The 23,848-nt window shown below is 62.7% G+C and overlaps 5 protein-coding genes across 5 annotated transcripts in view; all 5 read right to left on the bottom strand.

The window, feature by feature from the left end:
* Nucleotides 1-1,160: 1,160 nt before the first annotated feature.
* MNEG_1713 (hypothetical protein) lies at nt 1,161-3,900 on the bottom strand (the record flags this gene model as incomplete). Its single annotated transcript, XM_014049817.1, has 7 exons — nt 1,161-1,436; nt 1,728-1,856; nt 2,071-2,166; nt 2,418-2,595; nt 2,811-3,124; nt 3,338-3,635; nt 3,797-3,900. 7 exons carry the CDS (start codon nt 3,898-3,900, stop codon nt 1,161-1,163), a joined length of 1,395 nt encoding a protein of 464 aa, XP_013905271.1.
* Nucleotides 3,901-4,890: 990 nt separating this feature from the next.
* MNEG_1712 (hypothetical protein) lies at nt 4,891-5,298 on the bottom strand (the record flags this gene model as incomplete). The annotated part of the gene is made up of 1 exon (XM_014049816.1): nt 4,891-5,298. The coding sequence occupies one exon, from the start codon at nt 5,296-5,298 to the stop codon at nt 4,891-4,893; it is 408 nt and encodes a 135-aa protein (XP_013905270.1).
* Nucleotides 5,299-13,946: 8,648 nt separating this feature from the next.
* On the bottom strand, nt 13,947-15,507 carry MNEG_1711 (methionyl aminopeptidase; the record flags this gene model as incomplete). The annotated part of the gene is made up of 4 exons (XM_014049815.1): nt 13,947-14,114; nt 14,400-14,570; nt 14,986-15,070; nt 15,296-15,507. The coding sequence occupies 4 exons, from the start codon at nt 15,505-15,507 to the stop codon at nt 13,947-13,949; spliced, it is 636 nt and encodes a 211-aa protein (XP_013905269.1).
* A 2,149-nt stretch (nt 15,508-17,656) lies between these two features.
* MNEG_1710 (hypothetical protein) lies at nt 17,657-22,174 on the bottom strand (the record flags this gene model as incomplete). The annotated part of the gene is made up of 10 exons (XM_014049814.1): nt 17,657-19,214; nt 19,511-19,548; nt 19,748-20,010; nt 20,576-20,666; nt 20,853-20,881; nt 21,057-21,111; nt 21,282-21,386; nt 21,597-21,692; nt 21,911-22,000; nt 22,100-22,174. 10 exons carry the CDS (start codon nt 22,172-22,174, stop codon nt 17,657-17,659), a joined length of 2,400 nt encoding a protein of 799 aa, XP_013905268.1.
* An 810-nt stretch (nt 22,175-22,984) lies between these two features.
* Nucleotides 22,985-23,848, bottom strand: part of MNEG_1709 (hypothetical protein) — a gene marked incomplete at both ends in the record, with an annotated part of 2,801 nt that continues 1,937 nt past the window's right edge. The window contains one exon of the mRNA XM_014049813.1: nt 22,985-23,633. Within this exon, the coding sequence (XP_013905267.1) occupies nt 22,985-23,633 (649 nt within the window). The remainder of the gene's footprint in view (nt 23,634-23,848) is intronic.

Below are 23,848 nucleotides of genomic sequence, written 5' to 3'. Positions count from 1 at the left end.
GGCCGCGACCCCCACCCGCTGCCGCCCCCGCCGCCGCCCTGCCTCGGCCCCGACGACCCCGGGCGGCTGCCGCTCCTTGGGCCCCCGCGGCTCGACGCGGCCGAGGCTGGGCGCGACGTGGCTGCGTATGCAACCTCGGACTCCAGATCACGGACCGCGCGGCGGTGGCCCTCGGCCATCGCAGTCATCGTAGACTTGACGGTCTCGAGGCGGCGCTTCGCCGCCTGCAGCTGCTCCGCCGCCAAGTCGCCCTCACGGCTCGACACTTCCAACTCCTGCCAATCACATTTTGGGTCCAACAACCAGGGCAAGTTTGTATTTGGACTGAACATTCTTGGTTGGCTGATCTAGCCGTCAATGTGCGTACGATAACAGGCAGTGAATTGCCTGCTTCTTGGGGGCATGTGTCTACCAACAGCAGGCCCGTGCACGTCTGTTGCGAGGCCGGGTTGTGTTGGTCAGGTTGACGGCCGCACCACCGACCTGCACCCGCTTGGTGAGGGCCTCGCACTGGCCCAGCAGCTGCGCGTTGGCTTCCAGCGTCGCTGACAGCTCCTCCTTGAACCCTTGCACCTGACGTGTTCAAACGAGACATGGGAATTCAATTGCTGCAGGCTGCAAGTCTAGGAAGGGGTGGGGCGCACATTGTCCGCACGTTGGACACAGCGCCGCAAACGCTGCAGTCTGGCTACCCCTAAACTTGGCAGGAACACACGTGCAGCCGCGATCGCGCCGTGCCGTCGTCGCGGCCGAACCTGCGAGCGCCCGTCGGCCTCGCGAGTCTGCGAGAGCTCCAGCTGGCGCCGCGCTGTCTGCGAGGTGCGGCAGCGGCGGGCGCGATAGACTCGTACGTAGGCGCCACTAAAAGGTCAGAACAGGTCAGTATCAGAAAGAAGCCGCGTGCCGGCAAAAGTGAGGCCATCTCTGGATGCACCATCCGGATGCACTGGGGGCCAGAGATCCACAGGTCAAGCTGGGTGAGCCTTGGAAACGTGCTTTGCGCGGGGCGACGGCGATGGGGTTCGCTCCTCAACCCCTTTGAGCCGCGTCTATGCACTGGTACACGGTCTCCACTTTCCCCTGCTGCAGTCTGCAGCACGCAGCGTCATTAATGCCCATCCGCCGAGCTGCGGTCGGTGCCCCTCGGGCTGCAGCAGTCCTCACACGCCAGGCGACACGCAAGCACCGTACGTGTTCACAGCCCCGGCGGCAGCGATGAAAAGCAGCGCCTTGCCTAGTATGCGGCACGCAACGGCCCTGTGCAGGAGCCAAACCTGCAGGGCCTCGTCAGTCCGCTCTAGGGCTCCCTCCAGCGAAGCATTCTCCGCCTCAAGGGTGTCCACCCTGGGCGCCAGCGGCTGCAGCGCCGCCACCTGGGCAGTCAGGGCCAGCACGCTGTCCTGCAGCTCCCGCAGCCGCGCCGCGTCGCCGGCGGCCTTGGGGGAGGTTTGGTCGCGCGCGGTTTGCGGGTGCTTGTCGGGAGCGACTAACTCTCATTTGTAGTATGAGAGAGGGAATCGAGAGTGTAGAAAGTTGGTTGGGTGGCCGCTGACGGCTGAGCCCCGAGCCCCCCTTCCACCCACCCACACCCCACATGATAGCATCACCAGCCGTAACCAGCCAAAGCCTTCAACATTGCGCTGCAAGGCCCGCTGTACCCCGCCACCCACTCGAATTTTCGGTACCTCTGGCTGCAGAGCGACGCGCACCCGCGCGCCGTCCCGCACCTGCTGCTTCGCGCGGTCGAGGTCTGCCGCCGCCAGCTTTTTCTCCGCCTCTGCGGCGGCGGCGCGCGACTCGAAGCCCTCCCTGTCGGCCACAGCCTTGGCATACAGCAGCTGGGCGTCCCGCAGGTCCTGATATGATGACGTGAGTTTGTGAAGCGAAGACGCCGATACATAATAGGTATGACGGCATCACCTGATGGGACTGGACCGCGGACTCACAGCTGCAGCGTTGCAGCGCTCGTCTCGCCCCAGGATGCGTCGCTCTATCCCAATCGACCCCGAATCGACCCTGTGCCGTGCCGCGCGGCTTGCCGCGCCATGCAACGCGGGCTCCCTCTCCCACCTGCGCGAGCACCGCCCTCTCGTTGCTCTCTGCCGTGAGGCGGTCCTGCAGCAGCTCCGCCTGGGACACGCCCGCCCTGACCTTTGACTCCTGGGCCTGCGGGGCCAGTGCAGACGACGGGCGTCCGCACGTCTTGACCGAGTCAAAAAGGCCTTGCAGTCCAATAAACGCCCAAGGAGTCCAGCCCAGGGTTCTCTCGGAGTAGAAGGAGCGCTGCCGAAGCAAGCCGCTGCTTGCTGCCCATCGTTGCCCAGCACGTTTTTCACCCTTTGTCCACCAAAATCTTGGGCGAGGTCGTCGGCTGATCATCGCGCGGCCGCCGAGCGCCAGACCCTTGCCGAGCCCACCTTGAGGTGACTCATCACGACGTCCAGCGTGTGCTGCACGCCGCCGAGCGCGCCGGTCGCCGCCCAGACCGCGTGGTCCGAGGGGGGCAGCGCCTGCGCGCCCTGCAGCTGGGCCGTCTTGGCCAGCAGGATGGCCAGGTGCCGTATGTCAGACAGCTCGGCCTCCACCTCGCGGGCCCTGGGGAGTTTGAGGGTTTCGAGGTGTCCTTTGTTTTGCCCGATGTGGTGCCAGTGCCGAGGGGTCAAGCTAAGAGCACGGGGCACTCGAGGCTCAGAAATGAATAACACCTTGGGCTGGCGACGACCACGAATTCCGCCAGGGTGTCGCAATCGTCTGTAAAAGACGTATTTATATATATTTCCTTTCATTTGAATACTTTCTACTCATCTCACCTGCACCCTGCCTCCTCCAGCTCAGCCTGCCGCGCCGCGAGCTGGACCCCCACCTCCGCGGCCTGCGCCGCCGCCCCCTCCGCTTCCGCCCGCGCCGCCGCGACCGCCGCCCTCATCCCCTCCTCCTCCCGCCGGTGCCGGTCCCGAGTGTCCGCGAGCTCCAGCTCCCCCTGCTCCCTGGCCCGCTCGGCAGCTTCCAGCAGCTGCTGCAGGCGCAGCTGCGCGCCCTCCAGGCCGGCGACCACGGTGGTCAGCGACGCATTGGATGAGGCGAGGGCGTCCATATCGCCCTGGAAGCTCGCGATCCTGGCTGCCTTGGGATTGCAAAACGGGGCAGGCGGGCGTTTTTGAGGGTCGCCGGGGCCGCTGCAGGTGCCAGCTGTGCTCGTGCTGCCGACTAGCCAGCGGAAAAATTGCACGGCTGGCATGAAGTTTTCATTGGCGCAGCATTCGGCATGCAGTTACATGTTCACATTTTGCACTGCTATCGTCACTTGCATGATTTGCAGCGCCAACCCCTGCCGCACCTGGCCGGCACACACGTCCTGGCTCTCGCGCAGCCGCTGCGCCAGCGACGCGATTCGCTCCCTCAGGCCGACGGCCAGGATGTCGTTCGCCGTGTATTCCCGCACAGCCACGGCGAGCCGCGCCTCGAGGTCCTGCCGCGCCGCCGCCAGCTCAGCGCAGCGGCGCTCGCTGGCCGCCAGCGCGGCGGCGCCCTCCGCGATGCGCGCGCGGAGCTGCTCGGCAGCGGCGGCCGCCACGTCGCCCGCGCGCTCCAAGGCGCCGGCGCGCTGCTGCAGCTGCAGGCGCTCTGTCTCGGCCCTAAGCGCAGGGACAAGGCAGTTTTATGCGTGAAATAGCCATGTTTGAAGTCAGGCGCAGGGTGTCCAAGAGACTGGGAATGCTGGTAAGAAGGGCGTCGAGCAGAAGCGGGCCGTGGAGTGCAGAGGCCATTATCAAGCAACAAGGTTGTTTGCCCCCACCTGTACAGCAGCTCCTTGAGGCGAGTCTCCTCAGCTTCCTGCTGGCGTGCATCTTGCTGCTCATCCCTTTCCTGACGCACGTCCACATGTGCCTGCTGTGCCATGCCCTTGCTGGACGGCGCCGCCCCTGGTGGAGTGTGCAGCGCTGCGCCGCGCTACGCCCTTGCAGAAGGCCCCTTGCAACGCCTGATCAGGTTCTACCTACATTTCAACTCGATCACCTTCCGTGCTGGCATTCGGACCGCGCGTCGGTGCTGCGAAAAACGCCGATTCACGATATGCCACACGAAGCTGATTTACACGGTTGACAAACGGAATGGAGGCATACATTAAAACATTATCACCTGATCTTATAGCTTATACGTGCGTATGTAAGATCGGATGATCTTGACTGACTCACGGTGGCGCTTCAAGCCATAAGGTAGAAACTGGGCCTGGGCCACTCCAGACTGTGGCCGGCAAGAGGCCCAGCTCATATGAGAGCCCATGCCCCAACCGAGGTTCGCGGTTGGCACCACAGCGTACGTTGGCCGCCCCCATACCCGCACAGCGGCATGGTCCCAGGTGAAGCAAAAACACCCACTGCATTCAAACTGCTGCTGACGGCGGCTCCGCAAGGCAGGATCTGCAGACGCTGTGCCAGCTGCACTAGAGCACCATGCCAAACGATGCTGCCGATGCGTATCCCTTGCATGGTTGCCATGCGCGTCCACAAATCGCCCCGGTAGGCCTGCCACGGGGGAAAAGCGCCACCTGCTAGCGTCTTGCAGCGCCGACTCTGTTCAATTACAGTTTTCATGGTTGTTGGGGCACGTTTAGGACACGCCCGTGGACGTAAAGCACCTTGCAACAGGCAGGCAAGGCTGCGTCGCATTGAGGCCCGCAACGGCGGCGACGGCGACAACACAGCAAGCGACATAGAGAAAAACGAGTCACAACCACCAGGCGCCTCGAAATTTTGAGTTAGCGGCTTGGCACTACACGGCAAGCATGGGGCGAAAAATTCGCCATGCCGCAGGCGCCGAGCACCGCGGATGGTGACACAAAAGCCGTTCGCAGCAAACAAGTACACAAAAAGGGCCTCACGCGCAACGTCACTCGTCCCCGCCCTCGTCCTCCTGCTTCCCCGCGGCCGCGGCAGCCGCCGCCACGACCGCCGCCGCCGCACCTGCGGCCGCCGCCGCGCGCTCCTCCTCGGTCGCGGGCGCCGCCGGCGCCGGCAGTGCGGGCACCGTCGCCCCCTCGTCCTTGTCGCCCCCGCCGCCGCCGCGCCGCAGCCGCTGCTTGATCGTCTTCACGACGCTCTTGATCACGTCCGCCGCCAGCACGCCCACCGCCGCGCCGACGAGCAGGCTGGGCGGGTGCGCGATCTTGCGGCGCCGCAGCCGCCGCACCTGCGTCCGCAGCTGGCTGTTGTCGGCGCGAGTGGAGGTCAGCTCAGTCTTCAGGCCCTCAACCTTTTTCCTGTAGGCCTTCTGGTAGTTCTGGATGGTGCGGTTCATCTGCACATCACACAACACCGCACGACGGGGCGGCGGGACGGCGCGCGGCAGTGTTTGTGACCGAGCGAAACGTCCGCAACAGCCAGGCGTGACAGTGCTGGGCTTTCTGGATGGCAAAGCATGCATGGGAAGGGCGTGTGAGCGGCTGCTTGCTTGTTCTGGCGCAGCACGGCGTTTCAGGTGCTGTGCAGCGGGCGGCTCTTGCATCGGGATGGTGGCGCAGCTCTCCTCCGGCCGCAGCCGCCATGCCGCGCCTTGCAGCAGCTGCCGCTGCCGCTACACCCGCGCACCTGGCTCTTGGTGAGCTCGCATCGTGGGCATGGAGGAGGCGCTGCAAACCTGCCTTTTCCAGCTGAGTCGGGGTCCTGAGCGCTCTCCTGCTTCCCGCGACCTCCCCAGAGAGACATCGTGCAACGTGTATGCTGCTGGTACCCGTCAACGCTGTATAATTTTCATATAGCACACCGATACTACATGGGCAGAAGAGGAGCATGATGGCTCGTTGTCACCAGTGGGGTGACCAGCCAGTTCAACAGCTGTGATCTGATGTGGCGCGTTTGACAAACACGAACACAAACCCCCTACAGCCCTGGCGCCGGTTGTGGCACAAGAGAGCGCAACCAAAGCCGAATGCCAAGTCAGGCGTAACACCGACAGGATGGACCAACGAGATCCATGGCATGGGCAGGATGGTGGTGAGGTAGTTTGACCAAATGTCAAGTAATCACCCACACGACACAAGGATGCAGATGTTCCGCCAATTGCTTTCGGAATGTGGGTGGTGCGGTGTAGGTAACAGCTACATCCTTTGCTTAATGCATGTAGCGAGCGGTCATCCTCAATACGACAGCCTCGTTGTGGTCGACGGCGCACACCTCACTTTGCAAGCGGAAGAGAGACAATCGTATGCACCAGAATGCGCATCTAGGAAGCACCCAGTGAACTGCAAAGCGCCTCAGGAAGCAGGTGCAAAGGGCTCGGCATATCACAAATGCATTTAAAGGCGCGGCAGGCCAATGCTGGCAGCCCACGCTGGCAAGCATTCCGAGCAGGAAGCGCACGTCCTCTGAGGCAATCAGCAGATGGAGCACGTCAGGCCCGTGCCATTGCAGACGGCGGCGCCTTGAAACCTCTCAAGGCCCCGCGGCAGGCAGCCCACCAAGCGGGGGTTGCCGAACAAATTGAGTGGCGACAGGCGTGTTGCGCCCAGAGCGCCCCAGGGGGTTGGAATGCTGCCCTGGAGCTGGTTGGTGCTCAAATCTAGAGTTGTAAGGGATTTTAAGGAGGCCCAGGATGCAGGCAGTTGCCCTGTGAACCTGTTGCTGTGCAGCTGCAGGTCCTCCATTGCCTGCCAGGCCTCGCCAAAGTCGGGGCTCAGCGTGCCAGTCAGCTGGTTTCCGCTGTAAAGCAGGAGTCATGGGGGGTGAAGGCAAGGGTGCGTATGTGCATGAGCGGCCAGGCGCATGCGCACCCGGGTGTGTGAGAGAGACAAAGAGCAGGCAGCCTATCAAGCCCTCATAAACCGAGGAAAGGGGTGCGGCTGGCGGGCGCCGAAGGCGGTGCGCCGCCCGCCACCGACCTAGCCAGGCAGCATAGTCTGGCATCAGGGCAGGGCTGCGGTAGCTGGCCTATCAAAGCCGCTGGCTTTGACTGTGGCCGACCGTAGTTTCTACACACTCGTGCCTGCTCCCACGAAACCCTCAATGCGCCCGCCCGATACATGTTTCACAAGTCACCCTCCCCCCCCCCCCCCCCCCCCGGGCCCCGTGCACGCCAAAACATGTCCCTACAACCCCGTTGATCGAACCACATGAAGCGACATATAGACAGGGCAAACAGCCTGCGTTTGGCAACACTAGCACAATAATCTCACTAGAGTTGCAGCATCTTCAGCCTGCGCATCCCGGCCCACTCCTTGGGCACCGGCCCAGTCAAGTTGTTATTGTACAGCGCCAGTAGCTGCATTGCCGGCCAGGCTGCACCAAATGCATTGCTTAGCGTGCCGGTGAGCTTGTTTCCACTGCAAGACAGGGGTGACAAAGGGCCAGGTCGAGGTTTGCGTGAGCGCGCGCATGTGCTCGTTTGTGTGTGTGTGTGTGTGTGTGTGTGTGTGTGTGTGTGTGTGTGTGTGTGTGTGTGTGTGTGCGCGCGCGCGCGCGTGTATTTTGAGCTCTTGTATATTGAAGAGGAGAGGGCGACCTCGCGCAGCCGCCACGTTGCTGCCCGCACCAATCCGGTGGGGAGTGAAGCTTGGGATAAGCGCAGGCATATGAACAGTGGCTTCTCGTTGCTAACGGCTTCGACATGCGGCCGACAGTGATTGCGTGCAACACCCCCAACCTCCCTCACACCACAAAAGAGCAACATGTGGCAATTTCACATGCCCATCCCGCCCCACACATTAGTACCACCAACTTGCGACCGTGCCCTGCCACCCACCCAACTCTCAACAACAACTAACCTCCCAAAATTTTGCAAGCCACACTTTGTCGAAGAGAAAAAAACTCACTCGAGGTACAGCCACTTCAGGCTGCGCATCCTGGCCCACTCCTTGGGCAGCGGCCCTGTAAAACCTTGGGTGGACAGCTGCAGTGCTTCGATCGCTGACCAGGCCGCGCCGAAGTCTGGGCTCAGCATGCCGGTGAGCTTGTTTCTACTGCAAGGTGGTGCGTCACATGAGGCCATGGCACGTGTGTTGGAGAGAGGCACGCGCACGCGAACGCGCACGTGCGTGCGCGCCTGCGTGTGTGTTTGTGTGCGTGTGTGTGTATGTGTGTGTGTGCGCGCATGTGTGTGTATGTTTGCGCGCACACGTGACAGAGCATGCAGGCTGGCACGCCCTCATCAATCAAGGAAGGTAGGGAGGACTGACTTGCAGGCGCTGAAGCTGTTCCGCCACCCCATCCCTCCACAATCCCAGCCAGGATTGACGTTCACTGTCATGGCAGGACAGGAGTTGCCTCTTGCTGCTGGCTTCGACGCACAGCCGACCATATGATGCTTCCCCCACCCCTGCCTTGAGGAAAACCTCACTGCGCAAGCAAGCGGCGTGCCGCCGTTTCACATGTCCCCCCCCACAAAAACTTTGATCGCTCGCAACCGCGCATGCCCTCACCCCCATACTTCCCTCTCGAATGGGCCCCTCAAAGTGCAAGCCGCCTTGTCTAGTGACACCGTGTCTAGTGGCACATGTCGTTCAAACCCCTTGCCTTTGGCTCCTGACCCCCCACACACCCACAAACAGCAAAAGGCGACTGAGGACGACGCCGAATCCACTCACTAGAGAAAGAGGAGCTTGAGCCGCACCAGCCCTGCCCAGCTGCGTGGGAGTGTGCCCTTAATGCCGGGATTGTCGGTGATCCTGATGTCCTCCAGCTGGGTCAGGACGCCCCAGTCTGACGGCAGGGTCCCGGTGATACCAGTGGCGCCCAGGTCGATGCTTGTCAGCGCTGTGAGAGGTCTGAGAACACTTGCAGAGGGCAGCGTCCCCGCCAAATTGACCTGGGACAGCGGAATCTTGGCCACGTTGCCCTGGGAGTCGCACTCGACGCCTAAGAAGCTGCAGTACCCCGCATTCGCGCCCCTATCAGCCGACCAGGCCAGTGTCCCTCGCGCGTCCACCGCAGCCTTGAAACCCAACAGCGCCTGCAGTTGCGCCGCACGCGACTCCGACGGCGACAGCTTTGGCGGCGTTGGCGCGCGGGCTGGCGCTGGGGCCTGCGCTGGAGCCGGTTTGTGCCCCGGCGGGGCACAAACCACGAGCCTCTTGCCCGCCAGGGGTCTGTCCAGATCCTTCACTGTTGCAAGGTTGTCCAGCAGGAGCATCTCAAGCGGCACCCTCACGCGATCAGCCACGCCTGACAGGTAGTCGCCGGGCTGAGCTTGTGAAAATGTGGGTTCAGTGTGCTTTGATGAATGAACGCGTGCAAGTGCAAACCAGCCAAGTCGTGCACATTGCCTAAAATGCGCATGCTTCCATGCCCCCAGCAGCTCACCACCCACCACATAATAGCTGCAGCCCTTTGTCAGGTTGTGTGCAGCCTCCAATTTAGGCGGAGGCCGCTGAGGTGCTCCAGGGGATGGCCTGAACTTGACCCCAAAAGTGTCACTGGGGCTCATGACGCCCGCCTCTCCATATGCAACCTGTTATTTCATTACCAACGGCAGATGGGGGCGTTATGTGCGCAAGGTCATTGTCCTGTCAGGTGAGGATCGAAGCTTGTGCTCTGTTCCCCGTGCATGAACAACACGAGGGGAGAGCAGCCCGGCCACGACGGCAACATAACACAACTCAAGTCCTGCAGGGTGAGGCATGGCGCGAGGGTCGCCCTGTGCAAGCCGCGGGGAGCTGGGTGGCTGCATCCTTTTGGCAAATTCCCCCTGTATGTGTGCGTTGACCTCCAAAAGCCCATGTGGCTGCGCTGGGGTTGAGGCACACATTGCGCTCTGGTGCCGAGCAGCGGGCCTGATTGTGTGGCGGGGCCGTTTGTAACTCTGGTGATGGGCGTGTCATAGGCCAGGAGCCCCAATCAAGGCCGAGCTCACGCTCACCCTGAAGGTGCCGTTTTGCGCAAAACCTGGGATGGACGAAGGGTGTTGCATGCATGCGCCCTTTCTGGAACGTGCGTGCATGTCTACCTGGAAGCGTGTTGCAGCTAAGGAATCAATGTTGGACATCACCAGCCAGCTACCGTAATTAGTGACCCACAAGCTCCCACCTGGGCCCCACGAGTTGCGCGCTATCCAGAACTGGTTGACATTGTCGTACCTGATTGGAAAGGTCGGAGGGAGCAGAGAAATCGTGCTGCTGAGACTAGTCTGGTCAACTGACGCGACCAGGGCAAATGAGCCAGTCACCAAACAAGTTCAGAAGGAGGACTGATTCGATTCACATAGCTTGCCCCAAACAGCCGGCGCACCCGACCAGGAGAATGGCATGGCCCTCCTTCAATGTGCTCTTGGGAGACCGGCGGTAGACGGCGCGAGCGTTCTTGGTGTCCGCGAAAAATGGCCTGAAGTCGCTGTGGTGCCATGCCGCAAATGAGATGCGAGAGAGCGCAGGCATGAGTGCTTCTGGATGCTGCATGTAGCAAGCAAACGATACATCAGCACACACCTGCGCATGCACGCTTGCCCTGCATAAAAAATAGACGCAGGAAACTGGCGTATCACCTGTAAATATCAAAGCGTGTTGCCTGGAGAGCGCATGGCAGGACCAGGGGTACACGGGACGAGAAAGGGCAAGGTTGGCATTGCGGGCATTAGTGCAGGCGTGGGGGGCACCCTCAGCAGTGTGTGGGTTGATGCATCCTTCAGCAAACGACGTGCGCAAAAGACGCAGTGTGTGTCTACATGTGCATGTATGTATGTGTGAGTTTGCACATGCGCGTGTGCTTGTGTGTGCTGGTGTTTGTGTGTTTGCTGTGCCTGTGTTTGTGTTTGTGGTGTGTGCACGTGTCCAAACCTGACACAAGCAAGGGAAAATGCGGAGGCCGTCCCTGCATTGATTGGAATCCCACCATCCACACACACACACACACACACACACACACACACACACACACACACACACACAAACGCACGCACGCACGCACACACGCACGTGCTCACGTGCCAGCGTGTGTACAAGCAGACCACCACACGTTCACCAGCACACGCTCACGCCTGCTCACCACGGCCCCGAAGCGTCTGATGTGCCGCTGTGCTTCCCACAGCTGCGCGATGCGCACGTACGTGAACGACCCGCTTGTTGCCAGGAGGCTGGTATCTGCGCATGATTTGGCGCAGAGCACGTCCTGCCCCTCGGAATCCATGACACTGGGCTGCTGATACGGCATGCATTTCTCCAGCAGCAGCTGGCGCTTCTCGAGCTGCACAAGCGCATCCTTCAGGGGCGCCCCCGTGTAGCAGTTGGGGCGCTCGTCCCCGCAGTAGTAGAGGTCCTGCACTGACAGGGAGCCGACGTTCGCGACGGGCTGACCCAGGACGCTGGCAACAGCGACCTGCGTGAGGCAGACTCGGAGAGGGGTGCAAGGAGGCAGTGGTGGGGCCGTAGTTAGGCTTGCTGTTGGCGCAGCACAAAAGGTGGTGAACGCGCGCGACAAGGCAGGCGCGTTACGAATTCTCACACACTCACGGGCTCTCTGGCAGCTTTGGGGGCCGGAAACAGCACAACGCCAATTGGCGGCCTGTGCTGCGGAATGCAGTGCCAGTGCATAGCGCCCTCAAACCTCTGCAGCTGTAGCTGCAACGAAGGCTGTGCAGGTGGAGCACGCGCCCTGGGCTCTCGCGGGAGGGATGACGGGGAAGGGGCCGACGTCACGCGGATCCAGGGCGCTGTAGGTGGCGGGCGACGTTGCAAAGTACAGCGTCGCACCCATCTCCAGGTCTGCGTTGGTTGGGGTAGTGCCGTGACGCCAAGGGTTGGCGTACGTGGCCAATCGAGGAGTTTGGAGCTGCACAGTTGACAGCTGGTAATGCCTAACCCTATCCCACCCTGGCATGTCCTCAGGAAACCTGGGATGCTCACAAAACCATGAAAAGTGGATCTGTAAGAAAGTATGATATCGCACGTCCGGAGTGCATGCCAGCGGTTGACGTCTGAGTACAGCAACGCACTGTTTTGAACTTCAGAAGAGCAGAGGGAGTCCTTTGATGTGCCCACGCACGCCGCCTTTGGGGTCGCCTTGAGGGCCTGCTGCCAGGCTTTGGCCTTGCTCAGCTGCTTGGTTGCAGAGGCGTATGCGTCCGCCAGGCCTCTGTTGGGCGTGCTGCCTGCTGCTAGGGATTCAGCGTCCTGCAGCAGGCCCTGGCCTGACAGTCACCAGCGCGTTGATGCGGGTTCAGGGTCCGGCCGGGGCCAGGGCAAGCGTTAAGGAGTGGCAGTCGCTGGGAAGTGGGAGTGGCCACACCAACAACCACACTGTGTGGCAAGGCATCCAACTGAAAACCACTTGCGGAAAACAGCAAAGGAACATTTACCCTGCCGTTGGCGCGGCCCAGCGTCAATTCATCACATTCTTTGTGCCTCTACGTAGCTTCGTGATTTACAAACATGCCACAGTGCGGTAGTCGACTGGTATATGATAATCAGGCCGTGCTGCCCGGCTGCTGCAGCATGGTGCGCGCGATGCCATGGCCAAGGGGAGCAGCGCACCTGAGGCCGTCGCAACCAGCAACGCTAGCACAAGACTTTGGCTGGCCACGCATGACAACCGTATCCGGGTTGACCGACAACATCGCGCAGGAGGGCGTCCGGGAACCAGCGACGTGGCCATCGACCACCCTGACCCTGACATCGACCTTCGTGGCTGCGAGCCGGCAGCGCCCGAACCGGTGATCTAATGGTTCTGTGGTTTATAGAACACAAACGTGGAGACGGACGCCTTCGTGCAGCCGTCTGAAAGGAACCTGGTGAGATCAGGGCGGTGCATGTACCGTACGGTAGTGCCCCGGACTATCAACTTAATACTTGATTCTATTTGCCACCGAGCACGCTGAACGCTTGCGGATGCACTGTGATCACCACGCCAAGTGAATCCTGAACGGTTTGCGACGGGCGCACAGTTGCCTGAGTTGGGGCACACCGGCGACGACGTGTTTGTGGACACGGCTGTCGAGGCATCAGAATTCCTACTGGACAGCAATTATGTAGTGTTTGCGGAAGTAGTGTATCGCCAACGCCAAGTCATCCCCATGGGTACTCACCCCGCACCCCGCCTAGCAAACTTGTTCCTGTAACATTTTGAGCAGGCCTTTGTGGCCCAGCTGGCCACCGACGCGCACCTGGCCATAACAGGGCTGTCAGTTGGGGAGATGGCGGTACGCGTGATAGCTTACTTCCAGGACCCTGCGATCAGCGCCCCACCGCAAACCGTGGGCTGCCGTGCACATAATGCGCCTCATGCAGTCCAGTGACAACGCAGCATGCTGCTTCAATGGCCGGGCGTACCGTGTGTGCGGGGACGCGCTATGAATGCGGCCACTCTTCATGACATCGGGGCTTGCCCGAATTGGGCCTGCCCCTGCCTCCCAGCCTGGACGCTTTTGTCTGGTGTGGCTGGCCGCGGCTGCGGCGCGGGTGACACATTGGGGCAGTATCTGGGCACCCATGGGCGAGAAGCTGATGCACGCCGTCGCGGCTTTGCATGTATACATGCAAGGTCAGCGTGGGGCATACGTATGTCCCACGCACTTACAAGGCTGCCTTCACGCCACCCCTGTAAGTGATATGGCAGTACAAAAGCTTTGCTGGCTGCTTGCTGCTGATGAGTGCTGCACACAAACTTCTTACAGCGTTGACGCCGATTGTGGCACAGGGGAGCGCTGGATGCCAACTTAGGTGTGGCATCAACAGGATTGCGGTCATAAAAATCGTTTGGTAATATTCTTTAGGCGTCAAGTACTCACCCACCAAACACAAGGACGCAGCTGTAGCGCAAATCGCTATCGGAGGAATGTTGAACAGTAACAAACAAGCACACACAATACACACACTTACAAGACATCACAACGACCTCATGCGCACCGCGCCGCGCACATCAAAATCGCCGGCCGGGCTAGATCACGAAGAGGCGCGAGCGCGGGCGCCCCTCACCGCCATGCCTGCCGGGCGGCGCGCGCCGCCCCCCAAAGCGGCGCCGAGGCCCTCACGTGACCGTGAGCACCTCGGCGCCGTTGGGCGTGATGAGCAGCGTGTGCTCCATCTGCGCCGCCAGGCCGCCGTCCGCTGTCACCACTGTCCAGTTGTCCTTCCACTCCACCATCTTGGGGCTGCCCTCCACCAGGATCGGCTCGATCGTGAACGTAGAGTTGAGCTGTCGTGCGCGCGAGGATTGTCGTTCAGCGGAGGGGCGGGGGGCGTGTGGGCGCAGAGGGCGGGCAGCTCCCGCCGCGCACACGCGGGGCCGCCCAGGATCATGGCGCTGCTGACGCCTACCCCGCGCGCACTGCCAACGCAGCCGCCTGGGCCCCCGTGCCAGCCAGCGCAGCGCGGCCGCGCCGAAGAAGTCGGTGTTGCTCACGACAGCCCCGCCCCAGGATCCACGCCGCCCACTGGCGCGCGAGCCCAACCCCATCGCCTCGACCCCCTCCCGCCCCACCTGCATCTTGTCCATGTCCAGATTGCGCACGTGCTGCACGTGCGGCCGCGCGTGGAACACCTTGCCCACCCCGTGGCCGATGAAGTCCTTGGACACCTGGAACTTGTGGCGTTTGGCCACCTCCTGCACAGCCTCACCGATCTTGCGCACCGGCACGTCGGGGCCGCAGATCTGAGGAGGGAGGGGGCGCGTGAGATCCCTTGAGCCCTGCGGCCTCGGCCTCGAAATCCTCAACCCCGAACCTGGGAACCTGGGCCATCCGCTTTGGAGGCTTGGCTTGCAGAGGGGCGTGCGCGTGCGCATAAAAGCGCGATGAAACGTGGTCGGCCACGCGGCCAGGAAAGGCGCACGATTTCAACAGGTTTGCCAGGCGACTTGCAACGCAACGCCAAGCATTTAGGCGTCAACCCTGTGCCCGCACTGCGGCGCGCCTGCTCGGCGCCAGTCCCCACCATTTCGCCCTGTGCCGTGCCAAAAGCAGGCGGCAACACGACCCGGCCCCACCCCAACGCGCCTTGATGGCGGCCTCAAGCGCCTCCCGCGTCGCCTCGCAGAGCCGCTTGGCGGTGGGTGACGGCGTGCCGACATAGAACATGGCGCTGGTGTCACCATGGTAGCCATTGAGGTAAACAGTGACGTCGATGTTGATGATGTCACCGTCCTTGAGCGGCCTGGTAATGCGGCGCCAGATGGTTGCAGGATGAGCAGGGCGGAGGTGGCGCGTGAGCAGCACGTTGGGTTCAAGCAAACTCTCAGAAGCCCCGAGACGCTGGCGACTCGTCGCACATGCCCCCTCCCTGCTGCTCCGGCGCCGGCGCATCGACGCTGCTGCTGCACCGCCCCGCCGCCGGCGCCCGCACCGCCACCTCTGCTGCCGCTGTGCGACCGAGGCCCACCTGCTGTCTGGGATGCCGTGGCAGAGGCATTCGTTGACGCTGGTGCAGACGCTCTTGGGGAACTTCCCATAGTTCAGGGGGCTCGGATAGGCGCCCGCGGCGATCACCATCGCGTGCACCGCGGCGTCGATCTCGTCCGTGGTGACGCCGGGCCGCACCAGGGAGCCGGCGTGCTGCAGGACCTGGGCGGCGAGCTTGCAGGAGGCGCGCATTTTCGCGATGCCCTGTAGCGGGTGGGTTGCGGCGGGCCGCAAACAGGGCGGTCTTGAGACAGTCTAGAGGAGGGCGTGCCCCCGCCCGCGGGCCACGACGGGTTCATGAAGCGATTCACACATCAACAGCTGCCTGCGGCAGCCAACAGTCGAGCAGGCACGCCTGGGCTGCTCGTCTGGGGTCGGCGTTGCCGGGCACACGGCGCTGGCCGCACGGCCTTGGGCGCAGGCTTGGATGAGGCCTGGTTTGGCTATGACAGCGCTAAGCACCTGCTCGTCGTGGATTTCAAAGCGGTTGTTGAGGCCTGGCAGCATCCCGGAGCTGGCATAGGGCGGCAGCTGGATGTGCGGCGGCACATCGCGCTTTGGCGACAGCGTGTGCGGCCGCAGCGGCTCGCGGCCTCTGGTGTGCAGCCGTGTCGAGTGTGTGCACGGGTGCGAGGCATGTGTGGTCTGGGCTTCCTCAACGGGGTTGCGAAAGTGCTCAATGCGCATTCGTGACGACAACGCCTGGTGCCAGGAGGGGGCAGGGACGCGCAAGGTGCCGCCACAACAGCGCAGCAGCAGTGCAACAAGCAGCGGCGCGCGCGGCCTCACGCACTGCAGCAGGTCCTTAGGAGCAGCCGGCTTCATTATATTGCCGAAACCTTTTGCTTTTGCGTCCACCTGCACTACGGCTGCCCGCTGCACGCTCGCATTCCTGCTCCACTTGTGATGGTGGCGCATGAGCACCCCCTGTGACCTCAGCATGTCTGATATCCGCAATTAATGCCGTAAATTGCTCGTTGAGATTCAAGCGACCAGATCTCCGTATGAGCCGCCCGTTGCACCCCGTGGGCACCGTCAGCAAGGAAACAAATTGTTGCGAGTCAAGTAAGGCGTCCGCATGTCTTGAAGGTTCGGAGGTCTGCCATTGGACAGACACCACCCGCCGCAATGGGGCACCCGTGTCGTGTGTCCCGCCCAGTGGGTGACAATTGTGGAACCTCAGGTGTGGCATGGTGCCTGGCCATCTATAAAGATGTCCGCACCCAGCAGCGCTGTGCTAACAGACACAAATGTAAACAGGTACGATCGGGGATACCCCAAACACTTCGAGCACATTGCTGTTTGCCAAATCTGTTGTGCGCGGTGCCTACGGTGGTGACCACTCTTGATGCCCCACGGTAATCGACCCGCGTCACTGCATGCATGATACGACGGAGCTTGTCTGTGCAATGCAAGTGGTGATATGATAGGCCCCACCAACAGCTGGTTGCTGCCAGAGGAAGGATGCCCGGCGGCTGGTGCATCCAAAGGTGCACGGGGCACCAACACACTCTTCTAGCCGACCCCACGGGTACTCACCTGCGCAGACACGGAAGGAAATAGAAGCACTCATGAAGTTGAACTCGCCATACGCTGCACAAGCCATGCAGAGCGTTCCTGTAAACGAGTTTCAACAACCAGGCCGGGGACCAATGGTGGCCTTGATGCGTGTCGGTGTCCTGTTCCTCCTGGGCGTTGTGACACAGTGCATGCATCTGTAACGACAGCCGCATGCTGAGAGACTGGGGCGATGCAACCAAGCTTGCAAGGCTGGAGCTGACGCAAGTCTGCTTGCATTGCACACAGTTCAACGATGCCCATCCCGGGATGGACCCCTGCTTGTTGCATGCACAAGGGAGCCTTGCTTTCCAACGGCGAGGCACCTTACACTTTATCCGGCCGCAATTACTTGGCCTGACAAAACAATTGACAGTGCTCACGCAATCTATTCTCTCAATCCGCTGATGCCCTGCACCAAAACCTCGATCCTTGAAAGGGCACTTCTGCGCTCTCGTGCGCACGGCCGCTGTGGCCGGCATGTCATGAATTTACGACGCAGGGTACAAAGCAGGTGGGCTGGGGTTCAAAAGAAAGGCATGCACTCTCTGGAAGATTTCAGTGGGTTTCTCATGGGAACCAGGTGGTTTGACCGATTGCTGGTGGTGGCGCTTGGGGGCGCGCGCAACCTTCAGCCCGCATGTGGGGAACGTTGTTGGAAAGAATTTGGGACACGAGTCATCTTCTGGCGAAACCTCGTTCGCACTGTTCGCCACGCAGCCCTGGTCAAGGTCCCAAAAAGGTTGTAGGGAGCACGCGCCCCCCTCCTTGCGCCCCTGCCTCCTCATGGCGCCGCCGCCTTGCAAGGCGACACGCCCAGCGCCGCCGTTGTCGCGGCGGCCGCCATCGCCGCGACCGCAGCGCCGGCGTGCTCGGCCTGGCGCCGGCATGCATTCAGCTGGTGCGTCAGGGAGGCCACCTGCAGCCTCAGGCTTGCAATCTCCTCTGCGGCACTGATACTGCCCCTTCCGTCAGCGGCGCCCGCGACGCTCTCACCCTGCTGCTCTGGCCCGCCCTTGCTGCCCTCACACCCAACCGAGCAGCTCGCTGGGGCGCTGCAGCCCCCGCTGCCGTTATAGGTGCACTCCTTGCCGCCGCTCGAGACCTGGAAAGCCCCGGTCCCATGGGAGGCTGGGACCTGACCCTTCCGGCCGCTGCTGGCCTCCAGGCCACTGCAGTGGTTGTGAGAGTCCACTCTAGCACTCTCCACGTCCTCGCCTGACGGATGCTGCTGTTTCTGATGCTGCTCCTCCTGCTGCTGCTCCTTTTGCCGCGGCTGCGCGTCCTGCTGTCCCTCCTGCTGCTGCTGCTCTGTCTGCTGTGCCTCCGGCTGCTGCTGGTCTGCCTGCTGCCTCTCCTGCTGCTGCTGCTGCTGCTGGTCTGCCTGCTGCTCCTTATGCTGTTGCTGCTGCTGTCCCTCCTGGTGCTGTTGCAGCTGCTGCAGCTGCTCCTCCGTCTGTTCTGGACCGGGCGCCTGGCCCGCTTCTGCTGCTACGTTCAGCCCCTTATCTACACAAGCCTCCTGCCACTCTTGATAGCCATTGCCTGAAGGCAATGCTGTCTGACCTAGCTGCTGCAGCTGGCACTGCAATCCAAACTCCTGCTCCTGCTTGTGCTCCTGCGCTGGCCGCGCCTCCTGTCCTACATTGGGCTGCGCCTCCGCCTGCCCACCCTCCGCCCCCCCTTGGCCCGACGTCTCTAAAGCCGTCCAGGCGCCCGGCGGGCGCTCATCCTGCCAGCCGCCCCGGCTCCACCCGTCGGCCTGCGCCTGCCCGTCACCCTGGCCCCACCCTCCCTGCCCGCCGTCGCCCCACTGCAGCTGCTCCTGAGCAGCCGCCCAGCCCTCCGCCGCCCACTGCGCCTCTGTGTCGCCCCAGCCGCAGCCCCAATCGCTGCCGACCTCTGCCGCCGCCGCCGCAGAGGCGCTCGGCTCGCCGCACCACTGAGTCTCCTCGGCGTCCTCGGCGCCCTCCCCGCCCTCCGCCGCGCGCTGCTCCTGCTCGCCCGGCTTGCCGGCCGCGCTGCAGCGCACCAGCTTGTCCCAGGTTAGCACCCCAGGCTGCCGCCACAGCGGAGGCGCAAGCCGCGCTTGCTCACCCCGCGCGCACGCAGGCACGATGCTGCTGCCCGCTGCCTCATCACCGCCGCCGTCCTGGGCCCAGGTGGTGGCGCCGCCCAGCGCCCCGACAGCGACCGCGCCCACGGCACCCGCCGCACAGGACGCGGTGGCGGCGCCCTGTCGCGCATGGGGCACCAACATGGCAAGGCATGTGATGTCATCCACTTTCCCTGAGCCAATCGCCTGCAGCAGGTTGCCGCTGGTGACGGACTTCTCATGACGCCTGTACACGAGGCATGTGCGTGTGTGTGAGGGTGGTCGCGTGTGTGTGAGGAGGGTCGCGGGGTGTCCAGATAGCTGAGGGGGCAGCAGTAGGCATCAGGGATGGTGACGTTCTCCGATCCATAAAGGAAGCATCATGATGTGTGGCATGGTGTACAAAAGGCAGGCATATTTGAGTGCCACCTGGCACTTTCGGCGGGACGATAGGGGGATCCAGACCAACGTAGATGTTTGCAGCAGTGGCAATGCAACTGTTGGCAGGAGTGGGGAAGCGCTGGAGTGCGGTGCGCTGCGCACCTGATTGCGCGGTCCACCAGCCCGAAGGGCGACACGAACTGAGATCAGGCGGGTGGGCGCAGCGGGGGGTCGTGAATTTGGATTGATAGAGGCCCACCATGGTTGGGGTAAAGGCGGTCGAGGACCTCTGCGGATGCGCACCCCACCCCCTCCCCCCGCACAACAGTACGCGGCGCACAGCCGGCAGTCAGGCAGAGCCGGCCGCCTGCCTGTGTGCCTGTCGGGGGCAGGGCCCACCTGAGGGTCTGTACTGTTGATTTTGGCTGCCATTGCGAGCGCCTCCGCAACACCCTGTGCAGATGGCCACGCCGCCGCCGCCGCCGCCACGCCCAAGCCGCCGCCACCGCTGCCGCTGCTCAGGCTGCTGCTGTTGCTGCTCGAACGGCCCAACGCAGTGCAGCCGCTCTCGCAGCTGCTGGCGTCGGCGCAGCCGCCGTCGCTGGGGCCCTGGGGGCGCGTCTCGGCCGCGCCTGGCCCATCAGCGCTGGGCTCAGTGGCACCTGCGTCAAGCGCGCCCATATCTGCGCCTGCCCTGGCCGCAGACAGCTCTTCAGCATTACCACCGCCCTGAGCCCGCCGTGATGGGTCGCTCCGCCCCGCAACGGCCACTGCCGCAGCGGCAGCTGCCGCCTCGGCCTCTGCGGCTGCGAATTGCGATCTGACGATGGCTGCCAGATCATGAAAGTACAGGTTGTCCCAAAGCCCGTCAGACCCTGGTGAAGCCGCCGTGGCATGGGCGCCACAGCAAAGTGTGAGATTTTCAGGGGGTGCTTGAACAGGGGTAACGGCAAAGGCAGCGCTACCCCGATCATATAGGTGCGATCAACCATCCAGCAGTCATGGGACAAAGGCAGCACTACCCCCGTCATGTAGGTGCGATGAACCAACGGCCATGGGACGAAGGGGTGGCTTCTTCTAGACCAAAGACGCACAGCGCAGCAACTGTGTCGCGCACACACAACGCCTGCGCGAACTTTTACATGCAAGTGCACCGCCAACGTTCAGCCCCTGCGCCGGATCGCCACCGGCGGCCCGCCCTGCAGCAGCCATGATGACATCACCTACCCAGCACGATGAGATCACCCGGCTCGACGTCAAAGTTTATGGCCTCTGCGGAGCGCAGCACCTCCTCCCCGCACCACGCGCCGCCCTCAATCTGGACCGGACACTGCGCGGCGCCGAGGGGCGAGGGATGGCATGCAGCGAAGCAGAGGGTTGGCAGCATGCGAAACACAGAGCAGGAAGCCTGCGGAGCACCACGCCCGTCGCTGCATGCGCGCATGCGGCAAGGTGCGCCTTGCATGATGTTCAGCGCGTGCTGATCGGCTGGAAACCCACTCACGTTCCAGTAGTGCTGCTGGGTTGTGCTGGCTGGGGCAGTATTGCAGCGAGGGCAGGGCCGGAAAGCGGAGCAGCAGGGGAGGGCAACTTTGGGAAGGAGCACATGATAATATTTTGGGTGGCAGCAGGCCTTGCTGCCCTTCACAACCAAGCACGCCTGCAGGGCCGCATGCAAGGACACGGGTAGTGATACAAACCCACCCACCGAGCACGATGCGGGCGTCGGCGCCGCCGCGCAGCAGCACAAAGCCCGAGTCTCCCTGGAAATGGCAGGAAGAGGGAAGATGGAGGGGCAGGGAGTCGAGACGTGCGCTGCATGGCGACCAGCTTTCACTGCCTGGAAAGCCCTGAAGGGACAGACGAGGAAGGTATTGCGCGGGCCACGAGCAGGGCATGACAGGTGAGCAACCGGGTGAGAGAGGTGGCTCACAAGGTTGAGTGCAGACGCGCTGCGGTAGTCGGGCCCGAGCGCCACCACGCATGCCGTCGATGCGCCCGGCAGCTGTGTTTTCGCCGCGCCGTCTCGCACGGCTGTCTGCAAGCGCAGCCGCGTGGGTGAATGGCAGCCACTGAGAACAGGTCGCAGTGCAGTGAGGGAAGCTGGCCAGGATATGCCCCCATCAATCAGGGAGAGACGCCAACCAAATCCACAGGGCTGCCCGAGGCTGGCTGCTGCGGCCGATCACATACAGTTGCGGATGCCGCCCTGTCGCGACAAGATGACATCACCGGCCAGCCGCCGCACCCGCAGCTGCTCGCACTCCCAGCAGGGCAACTCCAGGGCGGCGACCACGTTGGCAGACAGCGCCTCCACATAGCGCGCAACACTCATTGGGGAGCCCTGCGCGCATTCACAGGCGCATAGCAAGGCGACGGCATGCAGAGGCTGTGTGAGGCATCGCCTCGTTGAGGCCCCAGGAGAGACCTGCCTGCCCTGGGACATGCTCGGTAGGTGCTGCGAGTTGGATGGGAATCGCCAACAATGAATGGCTCGCGACCGCCATTCACCCCAATGGGGCGATGATGGCCCAGCTGCCGTTTGTCGTAGGAGCGTGTCACCTTGATTCTGCTGCCGCCCACGCCGTCCAGCACACCGATCACGATGCCGCCGGCATCGCCCCCTTTCATCAAATATGTGTCTTCACAAGCCTGCGGCGGAAAGGCAGGCGTGGCCGGTTAAGATTGCGTCAATCCGCCCCACGGGCCACAGCGCGCGCCGTGACAATTGCTGCCGACTACCCTGCCTACCTTGCGGGGGTGCCCGTGGATGACCATGCCAACGTCAACCATGTTATCCTCGTCACGAGGCTCGCTAGCCGACATGGCGCGTGCCGAAGCGCAAAGAGCGCTGGCGCAGATCAGCGGGAGTGCTTCTCGCTGCTGAAGGACTCGCAAGATACTACTATACTATCACTGCTCAGGATGACACACGCCGGCGAGCGGGCTGCATGACAACCACCGGCCACACCGCGTGCAACGCGGCAAGAGTGTCTGCGAAGGAAGAATATGACGGCTCGCAGGACGTCATCGAATGCGATGTGCCTTTCATGACATACGCGTCAGCTCTACACGGCGCCATGCCTTTCCATGTTGCCGATTGCGGTCATCATCAGTCACGCCTGGCGTTCCAATCACCAAGCTCGTGCTCGCACCTGCAAACAGTTGGCGTACGGTGGCAACACGCAAGTTAGCCAGAGGCTTGGGAAAATAGTGCATTTCGTGCGGCTGCTGTCTGCACATAATCCTAAATGGGTGTCTGGCAAGGCAGGCCCTCTGGCATCTGGCTGAGGAAAATTGACCGACTAGCCGCCGCCCCTATCAAGTAAATCGCGAATGTAAGACAGCCAAGTAGTTGTGGCAGACTATGCCAAAGCGTTGCATGCAAAAGCACGTTACTGCTTACATGCCAATAGCCGCCTGACCTCATTGTGTGCAACAGCGGAGTGCAACATTTGCATGGCAATGTGTGCCTGTGTGTGCATGTGAATGCACACACACGCAACATCGCTGCTTGCATCAACTTTGTGTGCGATGAACAGCATCACAAAGACCTGCAAGTATTGTCTGACTGCAATGCGTCAATCCCAACCCACAGAGTGCATCAAGCCGTGCGTCAAGGGTTGCCAACGAAAATCATCCAGTAAAGCTGATTGTCAGCACCCCTGGCAGCGACCCCATCAACTCCAGGCACGCCTCCCATGGCACCACATCCGCATGCGCCGCGCCGCCGCCCGCACCATGCAGCAGCCGCGAAGGCAGCCTCACATCCACCCGCCGCAGCGCCTTGGGGCGCACCTCCGCGAGCGGCGCGAGCATGCGCCGCAGCACGCCCTCCCAGGCCTCCACCTCGCCCTGTCGCGGCTCCTTAAACGTCAGCTGCAGCTCCTCGAGCCGCTCCAGCGCCGGCAGGCACGCGAGCGCCCGCTCCGGTTCGTCCTCCTCGTCCGGCATGACGGCCAGCGCGAGCGCCACCCGCCGCACCGTCCGCGCCGAGTCCGACGCCGCCACGACGCCGAGCAGCGCGCCGGGCTCGATCGCGAGGCGCAGCTCGAGCCGCTCGAGCCGCAGCGACGCGAGCCACCTCAGCAGCAGGCCACGGTCGCCGCCGCGGACCTCCCGCGGCCGCGTGCCCTGGGGGTAGTCCAGGCTTAGCTCCTTCAGCGCGGACAGGGTCTCAAGGAGGTAGGAAAAGGGGGCGTAGTTGGCTTCGTCGTCGAGGGCCAGGGGATGGTAGTGCACCTTGGACAAAGTTGGGTGGTCCAGCAGGGGCCTGACGTTGAACCTGGGGGTAGGGTGGGGGCAGGGGAGAGGTGAACCACACGCCGGCGAGGGCGGCGGGAGCACACCGCGTGTAACCGGCGAGGCACATGCTGCACAAAACGGACGCGCTCGAACCCATGGTCCAGGTCGGCCCGCAGGCGGCAGTGCGGCGGCTGCTGGCGGGACAGTGTGGCGGCAGCGCACTTGCTGATGGGCTCGTGCCGCAGAACCTCCAGC

This window comes from Monoraphidium neglectum (assembly GCF_000611645.1).
Source record: "Monoraphidium neglectum strain SAG 48.87 unplaced genomic scaffold scaffold00177, whole genome shotgun sequence".
Lineage (NCBI taxonomy): Eukaryota > Viridiplantae > Chlorophyta > Chlorophyceae > Sphaeropleales > Selenastraceae > Monoraphidium > Monoraphidium neglectum.
Note: the sequence above shows the minus strand (reverse complement) of the source record. Positions and strands in the feature narration are given on the sequence as shown.